Below are 15,444 nucleotides of genomic sequence, written 5' to 3'. Positions count from 1 at the left end.
ATTGTCTTGCTCCAAGATGTCTCGTTTCTCCCTTTGGTGCCATAGTGAGTAGTTACTCCTGTGTGCTTTCAGCCAGGAACATTCCCACAGACAGGTTTGTCGGGGTGGGAGCTGAACCTCAGCTGTAGGTGCCCCCAGGACTCTGCCCTGCAAGAGCTCTGAAGACACCAGGCCTGGCAGCGACTCCCTGTGGCTGGGCCCGTGCTCTCTCAGCCTGCTGAGTCATCTCTTGACAGACTATTTGACTGTGAAGAGCCCTGCAGCTGAGGAAACACAAGAGCTGTGTGCGGACAGGCTGTCCCTTGGGGGAGCCAGGTACCACCTGACCTCACCAAAGTTAGGGCTAAAGGAGGTCCCTGCCCTGTGCCAACCAACACACGGTTAGAACTGAGGTGGGACAGTCTGGGCACTGCAGGAGGCAAAGGCTGCAGACAGCCATTGGGGGTCTCCGGGACCAGGAGGCCAGGAAGGACTTCCGAGAGGAGAAACACTTGAGTGTCCCAGAAGAGGCTGCCCACTAGCAGGTGGGACGGCACAGGCCGTCCTGCAGGGTTGGGACGCAGGAAAACTGTCACAAGGACGCAAGGCGTGTAGATGCCCTCTTCCCATCAGCTTGTGATTTTGACTGCCAGGCTGACCACAGAACGCAATCCCCTGTGTCCCTCTGTCCCAGAACACTCCATGTTTACCAGCCTCCTGGTTGTTTTTCAGCATAACAAGGCTGGCCAGCCCCCACATGGCGTCCCCCAACTTTCTCCACTCTACGAACATTTCAGCAGTCCACACCCGACCCCTGCACCTGCGGACATCAGCCAGAAGCAAGGTATGGGATGGGGATGGAAGAAGCCCACTGAAGTAGGAACTTGTGGCCCAAGTTCCTTCTGAGGCCACATAGGCTGGGTAACATTTTATAACCATAGAAGCTGGGATTTTGCAAACCCAGGGCCCAAAGAAAATGTCAGAAAGGAACCAGGTATGGTGGTACATACCACACCTATAATGCAACTAGTTTGGAAGGCACAGGCAGGGGATTGAAAGTTTGAGGCCAGCCTGGGCTACACAGTGAGTTCCAGACAAGCCTGGGCTACAAGAACAAGATCCTGCCTCAGAGGGGGGGGCGTTTAAAGAACAAAACAAAACAGAAACGGACTGAGAGTCTGAGAGCACCGTGCACAGAGCATGGGGAGGGGGACCAGATCAGAACGGGTTTCGGACCCCCATGCCAGGGCGAGAGCGGCATCTGTGCAGTGCTGCGGCTGTAAACTCATGGCCTTTCTCCAACCCCGGTGAGAAAATGGAAAGTGGTGGTTGTGACGGCTGACTCACCTCAGCCTCAGCCAAAGTCATTCTGAAATCCACCATTGTCAGCTGTGGGAAACCTGCTGACTCAACCTGGGGCTGGGTGGAGCCCTGGCTCTTCAGGCCAGGTTCCTTTAGACTAGGGGGCTGCCTTCTCCCCCAAGAGCCAGGCCGAGTCCTAAGCAAGACAGAGCAGCAGTGCCCCAGGAACTGGTGAGGTCTGACCTCATTCCCGAGTGACTCCAAGCTTTGCCTCTGTCCAGCCAGTGTTCTCAGGCAAGTCCCTCAGCACCTCTGTCCTTGGTCCCTTTTGCTCTGTCAGAAGGCCACTGTTATTACCCTAGGACAGTTCTAAACAAACCAGCTGATACGTGGACCCCTGGCAAAAGGAAGCGGGATCTTAGAGGCCCCTGTAGGAGGCTCCAAGGTATAGTAACTGCTGAATGTCCCAACCTCCCAGGTGAGGGTGGCCTACTCACTTGGCCCCTTTCCACTACAGGAGTTCACAGGCCGCTGCAGACCCCTGATCTCTCTGGATTTTACTCTCTGACCTCAGGCAGCATGGGACAGCTCCCCCACACTGTGAGCTGGTAAGTGTGGGCCCAGAGAAAAAGGGGCACTGTGACTGCCCTCCCATGCTTCTCCTTTACCCATCTTGTTGAGACCCAAGCTGCTAGCTCTGTAGCCAGCAGCTTTAGCCTACCCGGGCTCTGAGCTAGCAATTCTTGAGACTGTGAGCATCCCGCAGGTAGCTTGGCGTACTTCCTCTATGGAGGTAGGAAAGCTGGCTGCTGGTCTCAGCCCTCCCCACTAAATTCTCCAAAAGGTAAGAAAGAAAAGTTGAACAGAAGCCGGGCGGTGGTGGCGCACGCCTTTAATCCCAGCACTCGGAGCAGAGCAGCGATCTGTGATTCAAGCCAGCCGGCTACAACGATTCAGAAAGCGCAAAGCACAGAGAAACCCTGTCTCGAAAAAAAAAAAAAAAAAAAAAAAAAAAGTTGAACATGTGCAAAAGGCGTATAAACCCCCACCAGGAGAAGCTTCTGCCTCTGAGCAGCCTGGTAAGCAGACAGGTAGTTTCCTGGTGGCCTCAGTGTCTGCTGCTGGTCCGACCCATCTTTGACAGAGCACTATGAGGAACATTTTGGTCTTCCTGGCCTCTGGTGTTTGTTTGAGCCACACTCCTGCCCTCCTGACTGGGAGGGTCTGTTAAGGCTGGACCAGGCCTGACTGGACCAGAGTCTGTCCAAAGCTGGAATTGGGTCTCGATAGGCCACTTGGCCGACCTTTTACTCATTAATCAGTGAGACCTGGACAGGGCTCTAACCAGTAGCAGGAAAGGCTGTCTCCCCAAGAAGGCAGTGAAGGCCAGACCTTCCACCTGGGCCTACCGGTCCTGTTCCACTCGCCCATTATCCATGATCAGCACACTCCTCCATTTCCAGATTGTTGGATAGAGTTCCATTCTACCCCGTGATTCCCCCAGGACCAAGGTGGGGCTCAGTGCTCGGCCGGATGGTGCAGGCCAGTGCTCTGACAGCCTCCTAATAAGTCCCTTAGGCCTGAAGCTCCAAAGACCAGGAGATCTGAGCCTTAAGAGTATATTCATCAACTGAACCTCCAGAGAAGGGTATAGGCCCAGGGAAGGGAAGCCCTGTGTTTTTAGCTGCTGCTGGGTGAGCCATGGGTCATTTTCATCTCGGCACTGAGTCATCCGTGTGCTGGGAAGGGAGCTGAGTGCCAGAGAAACACCGGTGGAGCTGACTGTGACCTTAGGCCCCTGCCCTTTCAGAACAAAGTCTGTCTAGTGGACAGCTAGGCAAGAAGCCACCAGTTCCGGGCCACTGGTCACACTGTCTTGACTTTTGGGACTAAAGGAGCCCAGAGAGACACCTCATTCACCTTGGGACCCTGGGCTTTTGAGTGGAAGCAGGGCTGAAGAGACGGCTAAGCAGTTAAGAGCACTGGCTATTCTTTCAGAGGACCCAATCTGGTTCCTGGCACCCATATGGTAGATCCAGGGGACCCAATCCCATCTTCGGACCCTCCTAGAGCACCAGGCATGCATATGGTGCACAGACATACATGCAGGCAAAACACTCACACACATTAAAAACATAAACATGAAGAGCTGAAGCAGGCAGATTGGGACAGAAGAGGGGCTATAGATGCCAGGTTCTGGGAGGAGGCTGCCATTTCTAACCTTTAAACATTGGTGACAGCTGACAGGTGCATGCAGCACTGTATGAGTCCCACCACACAAGGTACGGAAGTCCTTCCCCATGTCTGGCTAGCAGTCAGACGGCTAACAGCTGTCTCTCCCAACCACAGGCCCAGCCCTCCTCTCTACCCCCTGTCCCCTTCCTGCGGATATAGACAGCACTTCCCTGCCCCCACTGCAGCCCCTGGCGCCCCCTATCCCAGGTGAGTCCCCTATCCCTGCAGCCAGGCTCCTGCTTCCTGTTGCCCAGGCTTCAGTGCCCACACAGGGCTATGTTCAAGCCAGTGCTTACCCTGTGTTAGTTGTTTGTCTGTCTGTCTGTAGCCTTGGAGTCCCATGCTGCTCTGTACCTGAAGATACCACTAGCAGTAGGAGCCTCAGCCCACCACCCTGGACAGAGCACTCCAGAGCAGCCAGGACAGCAATGCGCATGTGGTTAACAGCAGCTCTATTGCTCACCCCTGCTGGGGCATCCTCCGAGCTCTGCCCAAGCCAGGGCAGTACCTTGGAGGTAGTGTCCCTAGCCTCTGGACTCGAGAGCCTGCCTGCTCAGGGCTCTTAGACCTGCAAGCAGCACAGGGCAGGAGTCTCCACACAACAGCAGGAAAGAGGTGTGAGGGAGTGGGTGTGTGCCCCCTTTCATTTAGCTCATCCTAGTGGCACACCTCGTGCCGGGCATGCCATGGGCAAGGCATTCAGCAGCCCACGGCAGGAGGTAAAGATACAGCCCCAACAGCTGAATGGACCAGCTGGGCTGAAGACAAGCCCCAAGAAGACCCCAACCAAGCATGAGGTCAGGGAGGCTTATAGGAAGGTAATTCCTCAGGAAAGTGGACAGAGAAGCTGGAGCTGGCTGGGGGGTGGGGCAGTGGTGACAGGAAAGCAGGAAGATGGGATGAGAGATGCAGTGTGGGTGCTTGTAGGGTTTTAAAGGCCCCAAGCAGGAGCTTGAGTTTTATTCTGTTATGTATCAGGAAACTTGAGCTGGAGTGGGCTAGCGGCGTTCTTTTTAAAAGTCAGTCTCGTGTGGAGAGGGGCCTGGAGGAGCGAAGTGGGAGAGCAGTAAGACTCACAGGTAGCTACTGAGCATGTGGAGAGGGGCAGGACTGAAAACCACCTGAATAGCACACACGTGGGTCTTCTGCAATGTCCGTGCATACATATTTGTGTACCGTGTCCAGGCCAGTGGATATAAGGTATCTGTCGATTGTGTCCTCTGTCAGGGACCGCTCGCTCTATGTGTTCAAAGTCTACCCAGATCTCTGGTTTAGAGTTGCCTTTCCTCCTCCCTCCAGGTTCACCCACCCGTCCTTGATGCTGGGATCCGGTGTACCTGGACACCCGGCAGCCATCCCTCACCCAGCCATTGTACCCTCCTCAGGGAAGCAGGAGCTGCAGCCGTACGACCGAAGCCTGTGAGTTAAAACACAGGCTGGGAGGAGGGAACAAGAAGGGGTGAGCCAGGCAGGTGAGCAGAGTGGTTTGGTCAGCCAGGATATACATGCCTCCTACCAGGTTCAAGGTCCTCTTCCTGGCATCTTAAAGGACTGCCTGGAGGGCCCTGCCAAGGGTCCTGTGGCTCTGGTACTGACCATTGCTGTGCTTTGTAATCTTCAAAAGCATGAGTAGGTGGAGAGCACTGGCTGCTCTTCCTGAGGACCCAGGTTCGATTCCCAGCAACCACATGACAGCTCACAACTGTCTGCAACTCCAGTTCCACCCTCACATTGACATACATGCAGGCAAGGTACATGAAATAAAGAAAGAAGGAAGGAAGGGAGGAGGAAGGGAGGAAGGAAGGAAGGAAGGGAGGAAGGAAGGAAGGAAGGAAGGAAGGGAAGGGGATGAGTCTCTCTGTGCTTTCCCACTTGCTGGTATTCTTGAAAGGAACAGTACTTCATTCTCTGCTCATTAATGTGGGGCACTTGGGAGATTCTGCTTACAAACCACTACACAAAGAGTGGTGGAGCCGGGCAGGGGCCGCACACTCCTTTAATCCCAGCATGCAGGAAGCAGAGGCAGATGGATCTGGGTTCGATACCAGCCTGGTCTACAGAGTGAATTCCAGGATGGTCAGGGCTACACAGAGACCCTGTCTCAAAAAAAAAAAAAAAAAAAAAGTGAGGGAGGGAGGAATGGTGGCATTAGGTAATGATCACTGCTGGGGCAGGGGCGGGGGGGCCGGGGGGTGCTTTCCAAGTAATGTAATCTGGTTGTGCACCCTAGGAAAACACAGGCAGAACCCAAGGCGGAAAAGGAGGCTAAGAAGCCAACGATCAAAAAACCCCTCAATGCCTTCATGCTTTACATGAAGGAGATGAGAGCCAAGGTCATTGCAGAGTGTACCCTCAAGGAAAGTGCTGCCATCAACCAGATCCTGGGTCGCAGGGTAAGCCCATGGGCAAGTGGGCTGGCAGGGACTGCCCCCAATCCCTTTCACCCTGGTTACAGCCTCCTAACTCCCTGATGCATCCCATCTACCCCGCTTCCCTGTTGCAGTGGCATGCACTGTCTCGAGAAGAGCAGGCCAAGTACTATGAACTGGCCCGCAAGGAGAGGCAGCTGCACATGCAGCTGTACCCAGGCTGGTCAGCGCGGGACAACTACGTGAGTGGCCGGTGATACAGCACAGGGAAGGGCGCGGGACCTTTGAGATACCTTACCCAAGACAACCTCCGCAACATGGGAAGGGGAGTTTTTGTCTTGACAGTATGGGCAAGGTACACATGGAGAGCCCAAGACCTCCCCTGACTGTTTCAGAAGAGGAAAGCTTAAGCACCTTTCCTTAACGGCAGTTCTCCACTCCAGAATACATTCACTTGTGGGACTGTTGCCTGGTATTTGGTTTGGCATGAGAGAGGGGGAATGAAGAAGGGGCCTACAAATCCTTCCTGTACTCAAGGGGAGATCAGATTGACAAAGAGAGAGACTCCTAAATGTATCCCAGCTACAGTAGCCTTGTAAGTACTACAGCCAAGAAAGAGGAGCCCCAAAGTAGGTGAGGCCTATTGACCTAGAATCTCAAAGGCAGAGCTGCAGACACCCCAGTGTCTGCCTCCTAGAACCAACCATCTCTCTTGTTCCTGCAGGGAAAGAAGAAGAGACGGTCAAGGGAAAAGCATCAGGAGTCGACCACAGGTGAGGCCTTGCTTCAGTAGTACTAGAAGTTCCTCTCTCCATGCTCCCATTTCCAGAGCAGCCCTCTTCTGGGCCAAAGGGTGGGGCAGAATACTCAGCCAGGAACCTTTAGGGCCTGAGCCACCGGAAACAACCTGCATTTCTGGAGTTGATTCCATGCAGTAAGAGTTGAACTGTAGTCTAGGGACAGACCAGCAGCAGTCAGCTCTCTAGTGACCCCTGTGCTACCTTTGTCAGCCCTGCTCTCGGCTAGGTTCCCCAGAGAAGCTAATGAACTGGTTACATGGTTCCAAGTCTAAAGCAGAAGCGTCAGCCAGGACCCAAAAGTAGTCAACAGCCTGCTGACAGGTGCCTGGTGATTTCTCCGCCACTGGTTCCCGTTTCTCCTGGCAGTGTAGAGTGCTACAGAGCCCCCGTCCTGCTGCATGCCTCCTTCTTGTCTCCAGCTCTGACTTAGATGAAAATCCATGACATTCTCAGTGTTGCCCCAAACAGGAAAGCTGGAGCCGAGGTCTGGGACAGGACAGGAAGAAGTCCCCTAGCCCCTTCTCTCAGGATAGGAGCAGGTCCTTCTTTCCATCTCCTAAGTGTAGAACATGAGGTATAGTTATGCTGTACATTTAGTCTTTTTAGGAATGTGGGCCAGAGGGAGATGGGGCATTGACAAGAATGAGGAGAAACCACATTAAAACATGCAGTAGTTAGGGGAAGGGAACAGTCAGCCCAGGATAGAAAATGCAGAAGCCCTAAAAGATCCCTGTGCAGTTCTGGAACCTCCATGCCAGGATGACCAGCCAAGGGAGGGTAGCATGAGGACTTTCTCCACACTCCATCATTCTTCCCACTGACTCTTGCCCAACTGGGTGACTGCCTTTTCTCATAGCTTGCTCTGGGTCCTAAGGCTTCCCCTGGGGCCCGCTATGCCATGGAGAGGTCCATTCTGCCTGTGGGGGCTCTGGGGTGTCTGTAACTGGCTAACACTGATGTTACCTCTTCTTTCTGGGCCCTGTTCTGCCCTGCTGCCTGCCTGCTCGCCCTCTGCCCTGTTCTGCCCCTCTGGCATGGCTGTGAGCAGACCCTGGCTCGCCTAAGAAATGTCGTGCTCGCTTTGGCCTCAACCAGCAGACGGATTGGTGTGGTCCGTGCAGGTGGGTTGTCCCCACCGTCATTCCCCCTGTGCTTCAAGCTGCTTCCCTTATCGCACATGTTCCGCCAGGTCTGCAGCCTCTCTTTTGGCCCTCAGTCCCCTAGCAAGCCCTGTAGAAAAGGACCCATGCCTCCTAAGAGTATGTGTGAACACTGAATACAGACTGTGGAGATGACTAGTCTAGATGGGACAAGTAGAGAGGGAAAGACTGTTCTAGAAGGAAAGAAAGGCATACACAAGTGGGTGGCTTTGGTACCAGCCAGATTTACCAGGTCCTCAGGAAACCAATCTGTCACACTTAGGTGGCCTGAGCCTCTACTCCTAGCCTCAGAGTGATTAAGGTCCACAAACTCCCCCTTTTCCTTAAAATTAAATTCCTGCTTAAGAAAGGCAAAATGATATCAGAGACTTCTAGAAATAGTCTGATCACCAGGAAGCTGTGTGTGGCTTGCCATCTTGTACCTGTTAACACCAAGAAAGGTTACAGAGGCTGGAGGAGAGAAGCATTCAGAGAAAAGAGGAAAGAAGTGTGTGTGTGTGTGTGTGGTGTGCTCACAATAGGAAATGGAGGTTCCGTTCCTAGAAGAGGTTCTATCCCATCCATTTGTGCTGCTCAAGACAAACTATGGCTGGGGACAGGTGTACACCTGTAGCCCCAGCATTCAGAGGGCTGAGGCAGGCCAGGCAGCACTGCATTAGGAGACCCTGTCCTAAACAAGGATGCCCAGAGTGCTAGTTATTAGTAGGCAACAGTCACCATGCTCTTCTTCCACTAGCCTGGTTGTGAGAACCAAGATTATCCACAAGCATCATGGTCCCTTGACCTAATGCCGATCTAATCTCTGCAAGTATACATGGAGCAGTAGCTCAAGGATCCAGACTAAGAGATAGTTCCCCTGGAAAATAGAAGGAAGCCCACAGGCCTACCCATAAAAGGTTCCTCTTGCCATCTTGTGGCTGTTCTGTGTAATTGCACCCATCCTAGGTCTGGGCCAAGTGGTGGGGTTGAAGGATGGGCATAGTTTCCAGTCCACAGACAGAGAGGACAAAGTGGTTAGCCAGGCCAGTTCAAGGACAGCCGTTTTCTGGTTGTGGTGTGTGACTGTGGATTCACCCTCTGTTTACAGATAACTCTCTTCACTATTCCTAGGAGGAAAAAGAAATGCATTCGGTACTTACCCGGAGAAGGCCGCTGCCCCAGCCCCGTTCCTTCCGATGACAGTGCTCTAGGCTGCCCCCGGTCCCCAGCTCCCCAGGACTCACCCTCGTATCTTCTGCTGCCCCACTTCCCCACAGAACTGCTTGCTAGCCCAGCGGAGCCAGCGCCAACATTCTCAGGGCGCTCTGCAACTCTCACTCTTCCAGCCTCTGAGTCCCCAAAGACCCTGCACAGCACCCTGCAGAGTACCCAGGTACAACAACAGGAACCTCAGAGACAGGCAGCCTAGCATGCACAGGACACCTGGCTTGCTCCAGGGGCCACCCCTAACTCAAGAGGAGGCAGCAAGACCAGATCACTCGGAACCAGCTAGGGGTCTTCTCTAAGGTGCTGAAGATTTCAAAGGCTGCTTAACTACTCCCTGAACTGGAGGCCATCAATTCAGTGGGTAGGGATAAGATCTGTGGAGCTGTCTCCAAAGGGCAGCCTGGTGCCTGTGGCAGCCACACCTTTTTATCATGTCTTGCTAGCTCGATGCCCCTACTGGTTTTGGTTTTGGTTTTGTTTTTTCTTTTTTCTTTTGCTGCAGGTCAGATGAGCTGGACTGACTGAGTCCAGCTGCCTTCTCCCCAGATGCTTCTCTTGCCCTCTGCCACACTTTCCCCATGCCAGTACTTCTTGGACCAAGAATACCTGGTTTACCACACAAGATGACTTCGTGGTTGGTAACCAGCCACACAAGTCTAAATAATAACGCTTCTCTCTTAAGGAGCTGAGAAGCTCTGTTTACAAGTAACAGCTGCTGTTCCTAAGCTGGGCCAGAGGAAGCTTCTTATGTGTTCTCAGGAGCTTGCAAGAGGAAATGGGATAGGTGAAGTTTAAGGCCTTTCACCCTAGGCACCAACCCTCCCCACTGGTGGACAGTACCCAGCTTTAATTAGAATGACTGGGACCTCTTTCCTGAGAAACTCACCAGCCCTAGAAACTACAGTCAATCAATTGAAGTTGGCCTAAACACAGTGTGCACCCTTCCCAGTTCCATCTCCAGCTCATCTATGTCAGCTGAGTCACAGCTCGTGGGCAAATCCCAAATCCCCAACAGCCAGAGCCCATCTCGGCATTTAGAACTGGCCAGCCAGCTTCACTTTATGGGGCTGCAGGAAGAGATCTGTTACAACCAAAGCAAGGAGCCCATAAGACCTCTTTAGTGGACATGGTTCTTTGCCACATTCTAGAAATCCTTTTTGAGCCAAACTTAACCTTGAGCCTTGAAAAACAAGTTTTGTTTGTTTTAACTGTTTTTTTTTTTTTTTCATTCACTGTATATAGCTTGAATCCAAAGAAAAGGGGTTATTCATGTATTCTACACACCTTTTTTAAAAAAAAGCCTTTAGTTCCTACTTTTAGCCACTGGTTTCTCAATCCAAAGATCATGTTTCTAGTGTAGTGTTACAAGTGTTGAAAAGACTGGCAGAGTGTGGTGGTACACACCTATAATCCCAGGATTTGGGTGGTAAAGGCAGGTAGATCTCTCTTGAGTTCCAGGACAGCCAGGGTTGTATAGAGACCTTGTCTCAAAAAGGAGGGGGAAAAAACTGATGTAGTATCCAAAATATTTTTGTATTAATGCATTATCATAGAAAAACTTTTTTAAATGAGAATAAAGATACTTTTTACTGGGTTTGTTTTTCACAGATGTGAGTAGTAAGCTGTTTCAATTAACAGTGTCCACCTAATGTTCCTTTCCTTCTTAGCTGTCACAAAATGTGGAGTGATATTCCCTAGTGTGTATAAAGATCCCAAGACTGCCAAGCTGCAAAAACCAAAACTCACTCTCAGCACCTCCTCCAGGGGCCTGGGCCTGACCACGTCTGAGCTCACTTTCCAAGCTCTACTCTTACTCCTTGACACTCAAGCAAGGCAGGCCAGCCTACTCCCCAGCACCCTTGTGCACCAGTGAGTTGGCAGTTGCCATCCCAGACACTGGACAATCCAACCTGAAATGTATTCAGGATCTGCTTTCCTCTAAGGGCAGAGAGAAAAGAGAATCCATGCTTATTTCAAGGAAAATAAGCAATTCAGTCTTAAAATTTGGTATCACAAAAGCCCTACACAACTCTTTTTTTTTTTCAAGATTTATTTAGATGGTTGTGAGCCACCATGTGGTTGCTAGGAATTGAACTCAGGACCTCTGGAAGAGCAGCCAGTGCTCTTAACTGCTGAGCCATCTCTCTAGCTCCCTACATAAAGACTTAACAGCCCTATATTCTTCCAAGGACTGCCTGTTAAGGCACTTTCTCCCAGTTTCATATAAGACCTATGAAGTCTGAATGATGACTACTTTTTTACATGCAGGTCTCACCATGTTAAAGTACACTATGTTACTAACTTCTTTGGATCTACATCCCAAAGTTTTTATGTAGACCACTGGAACTTGCAATCCTGGACTTTTTCCTCTTTTTGGGAAGATGCTAAAGTAACACCTGTCTCATTTTAAAGAACTGTGCTGTGGCTGTGGGCTTAGTTTAAGGAAAAAAAAAAAGAAAAAAAAAACTACATTCTTACCAGGTGCATGTCGGGTTTGTCTGTGTTTTTTTTTTTTTTTTTTTTTGAGTACACTGGGTACATGAACAATACACTCTTTGTAGGGTGCAGGGCTGGTGTGTGTGGTGGGGAGGATACATTGGCAACTTTGTTAGGATCAGAATAACTCTTTAGAAAACAGATTCCAAAAACAAAATGTGAATCCTCCCAAATCACAACACAACACTACATTCCTAAGACCTAAGGAGGTTTTAAAGGACTTGAGAATGCAAACCTAATTCAACTTCAAATATTATACCAATCTCTTCACACAGCCAGCCAAGAACCAACCCAACTTTCAGAGACATTAGAAAACAGGATACCCCCAGTCTTTCTGATCCATGACAGCTGGCATACTTAAGACTTGCCTGCAGTACATTCTTAACTGCTCTCCTCTGCTGCAGCTGCTTCCTAGGCTGAATGGATACATTGAGAGTGGAGCCCAGCATACTATCAGGGCCTGCAAGTGTCTCCCAGTTTGAAGGCAGTAGTCTACCTCTTCTCCAAGCTCAGTGACTGGACTCTTCTGAGCTACACCTATATCAAAATTTCCTTTTGGCTCTGAAGTCCTCCCTATCTCTGTCCAGGAAACAATGAGCAGTGATAGGAAGGCCTGGCCTAAATAAAATAGAAATGGGATGGCTCCTTACATTCTGTTCTTTCCTGTTATCTGTTCCTAGGAAAATGGATAGAAGGGGCAAGAATTGCAAAGCTATATCAAATCCTACTTGCCAGTCCAATGTGTCAAAGAAGAATCTAAGATGCCAAATTAACTACATAAAGCTGAGCAGACTTTTCTCCGTAGTTAGGAAGGCTATGTTAAGTTTTGAGTCTCTTCAGAGCTTTCCTAAAGTTCCCCAGGGATTCTGGTCCTGTAATCCCAGTACTTGGGAGGTAAACACAGAAGAAAATGATGATACACACTGAGTTGGAAGCTAGCCTTGGCTACATGAGGGAGGTGCAGACAAAATGAGGGGAAGCTCTTCAGACTCTCAGAATTTAACAAGTTTGTAATACCAGCGAGTAAAGAATGTTGCCAAGAGTGATGACTTGAGGGCTGGAGAGATAGCTCAGAGATTAAGAGCACTGGTCCTGAGTTCAATTCCCAGCAACCACATGGTGGCTCACAGCCATCTGTAATGAGATCTGGTGTCCTCTTCTGGCCTATAAGCATATGTGCAGGCAGAACACTGTATACGTAATAAATAAATAAATCTTAAAAAAAGTGATGACTTGAGCTTGATTTGGTCAGAAGTGATTCTCCCAAGCTGTCCTCCGACCTTCATATGAGCTCCTTAATGTCCGTGTTTGCACACACACAGTTATAGGTAACAAACTAAAGGCTGACAGACCAACAACTGTCACGGAGTGTGCAGCATTAAAGAGCACTGCACTGTAGGTGGCAGCTGTGTACTTCAGATGGGTGCAGACATAACATTCTTCAGTCCTAGCTGGCAATCACCAATCTGCCAAACACTTTCCTCTTTGGTGACAAAAGGCAGTTTCCTAACTAAGCCTGAAGGTTGATCAAGAACCTTGATGTTCTTCGTTCTGGGGATGTAGTTCTGTTGGTAGAGTGTTTGACATTTACAAAACCCTGGGTTCAAATACCAAGGCTATGATCAGTTTCCCCTCATTGTCATTCTGTGCCAAACTCATCTGCTTCATGGGGTTTCTCACTTCTGATCCTGAATGCATGAACAGTGCTGCGAAATTAAGGTAAGCCTTGCCATCAGTGGCCTCCAAATCCTGGATCAATTATTTTAAAAAAAAAATGGAAAGACTAAAATCATAGCAAGTACTGTATTTCAACTTGTTCAGCGCCATATAGAGCAGTGGAGGCAAGACTCCAGCCTCAAGTACCACTTCAAGCCAATGTTCAAAAAAAGGGGGGGGGGGAGAAGCAGGGCAGTTATGGCACACACCTTTAATCTCAGCACTCAGGAAACAGAGGCAGGAGTTCAGCAGGGTCTATATACAGAGCAAGTTCCAGGACAGCCAGGGTTACCCAGAACAACAGCAAAAAAAAAAAAAAAAAAAAAAAAAGTAAGGATCATGTTGAGATTATTGAGCTCCTTGGGAGATGAAAGTTTGATACAAGCCAGTATAACAATACATAGTGAGACTCATATCTAAGACAGACGGGCAGCAAGAAAGACTAGGTTATAGCTTTCAAAGTCAAGGAGAAAAAAACCTCTCATCCTCTGCCCATCTTTGGAATAGACAGTGATGTCCCTGTTGGTGTCATTCTCAATTCCTGAGCTTACTAATTCACAAAGTAACAATGACACTAGGTGATGTAAAGCCCTCACCCCCCATTCCAGCCACTGGAGATGCTGGTTAAGAGTGCTATGTCCATGAGTTGAGATCAGCCTGGGCCACACAGCAATAGCGCCTCATCTCAAAAAAGGATCATAGGCTTTTTTCCCTAGAAGTTGACACTTGCTTTATAAACATGGTATATATCTCAGCAATCCTAGAGCTTTAGCGAAGACTTGGGTTTTTCCTGACACAAACAGGGTTGCTGGGTAAATGTGTTTATTTTAGTAGTAACTGGCAAGTAAAACATGCCGGCTAACACCAAACTGTTGCCTTCCTTCCTCACTAAACCAACACAATGGGGGAAAACGGTATTTCTTGAGAATAACCACAGGGGACAATGATCTTTCTAAAAGAACTCCAGATAATAAATATACTTTTTGGCCTGTTTCATTTTCACATATATGTTTAAGTATGTGTGTGTGCATGTTTTTGTGCCATGCATGTATAGTGGTATTTTATTTGTACTGAAATGTGATTTTCATTGTATGTTAATAAAGTTGCCCGGGGGTCAGAGCTATTAGAGCCATAGCAAGAGCGTGGTGGTGGTGGCGGCGGAGGCGGCTGTGCACGCCTTTAATCCCAGCACTTGGTAAAAGAGCTAGGTAGATCTCTGTGTGTTCAGGGATACAGCCAGCATTGGAAACATAACTCCTTTAAGACCTGGAGGGCTGTACTTACAGGCAGTGACAAGGCAGTCATGTGTTTGGGTTTACAACCAATGAGAAGGCAGAATAGAAAGATTATTTAAAGACAGACACACAGGAAGTAGCTCTCTTTCAGGGAGGTAGGAGCACTGCAGGAGGTAAGATTTTAGCTCTGAGCTCTGACCTCTCGGCTTTCTCTTTTACATAGGTTCTGGGTTTATTTTAATAAGACGGTTGGTTACATCTACATGCATTCGAGTAGCAGAGCCCCTGCAGGAGTTGGTTTTCTCCTTCCATCTTATGAGTTCCTGGGATCAAATTCAGGTCATCAGGCTTGGCAGCAAGTGCTTTTATCTACTCAGACATCTCATAGACATTATATTTTTATTTTTTTATTTTTGGTTTTTTGAGGCAGGGTTTCTGTGTAATAGTCTTTGCTGTCCTGGAATTCACTTTGTAGACCAGGCTGGCTTCGAACTCAGAGATCCGCCTGCCTCTACCTTTTATCACCATGGCCCAGCTATATTTTTACATTTTAATAAAGGTTTCAATTACACTCAAGACAGAACCAGTCTGAAACAAGATATGACATATGTTACAGTTTTCTCTCTCTGTGCAGAAAATAAATGGGACTGTAGCTCAGATGCAGAAAGAACACTTAGCATGTACAAGGTCCTAGGTTCAATCCTCAGTATTACAAAAAAAAAAAAAAAAAAAGTACAACCCCTTCTACCATAAAGGGAGCTAGAAATAGTGGCTGAACAGGAGGTCTATGTCTTAGGAACTAAGCAATGCTTAAGAAGGTGGGAGAGGGGGAGCAGGCCAACAAGATGGCTCAGTAAGTAAAGGTGCCTGCTACCTAGTCTGACCCCGAGCTTGATCCCTGGGCTACACAGGTGGCAAATGAGAACTGACTACCACACGTCATTCT

General features: G+C 49.4%; 1 protein-coding gene across 5 annotated transcripts in view; it reads left to right on the top strand.

Moving 5' to 3' along the window:
• The window catches only part of Tcf7 (transcription factor 7), a 29,807-nt gene extending 19,383 nt beyond the window's left edge, over positions 1-10,424 (top strand). Inside the window, exons 4-12 of one of the 5 annotated variants that reach the window (XM_037200655.1) lie at positions 712-823; positions 1,799-1,889; positions 3,631-3,723; positions 4,816-4,935; positions 5,747-5,909; positions 6,020-6,127; positions 6,610-6,658; positions 8,956-8,976; positions 9,102-10,424. In XM_037200655.1, coding sequence (XP_037056550.1) covers positions 712-823; positions 1,799-1,889; positions 3,631-3,723; positions 4,816-4,935; positions 5,747-5,909; positions 6,020-6,127; positions 6,610-6,658; positions 8,956-8,976; positions 9,102-9,253 — 909 coding nt within the window. In that variant the 3' untranslated portion in view covers positions 9,254-10,424. Of the gene's footprint in view, positions 1-711; positions 824-1,798; positions 1,890-3,630; positions 3,724-4,815; positions 4,936-5,746; positions 5,910-6,019; positions 6,128-6,609; positions 6,659-8,932 lie in introns of all 5 variants that reach the window. The other 4 variants (XM_037200656.1, XM_028857232.2, XM_028857233.2 and 1 more) reach the window with 4 other exon arrangements.
• Positions 10,425-15,444: the final 5,020 nt, after the last annotated feature.

This window comes from Peromyscus leucopus, chromosome 8b (assembly GCF_004664715.2).
Source record: "Peromyscus leucopus breed LL Stock chromosome 8b, UCI_PerLeu_2.1, whole genome shotgun sequence".
Classification (NCBI taxonomy): domain Eukaryota; kingdom Metazoa; phylum Chordata; class Mammalia; order Rodentia; family Cricetidae; genus Peromyscus; species Peromyscus leucopus.
Note: the sequence above shows the minus strand (reverse complement) of the source record. Positions and strands in the feature narration are given on the sequence as shown.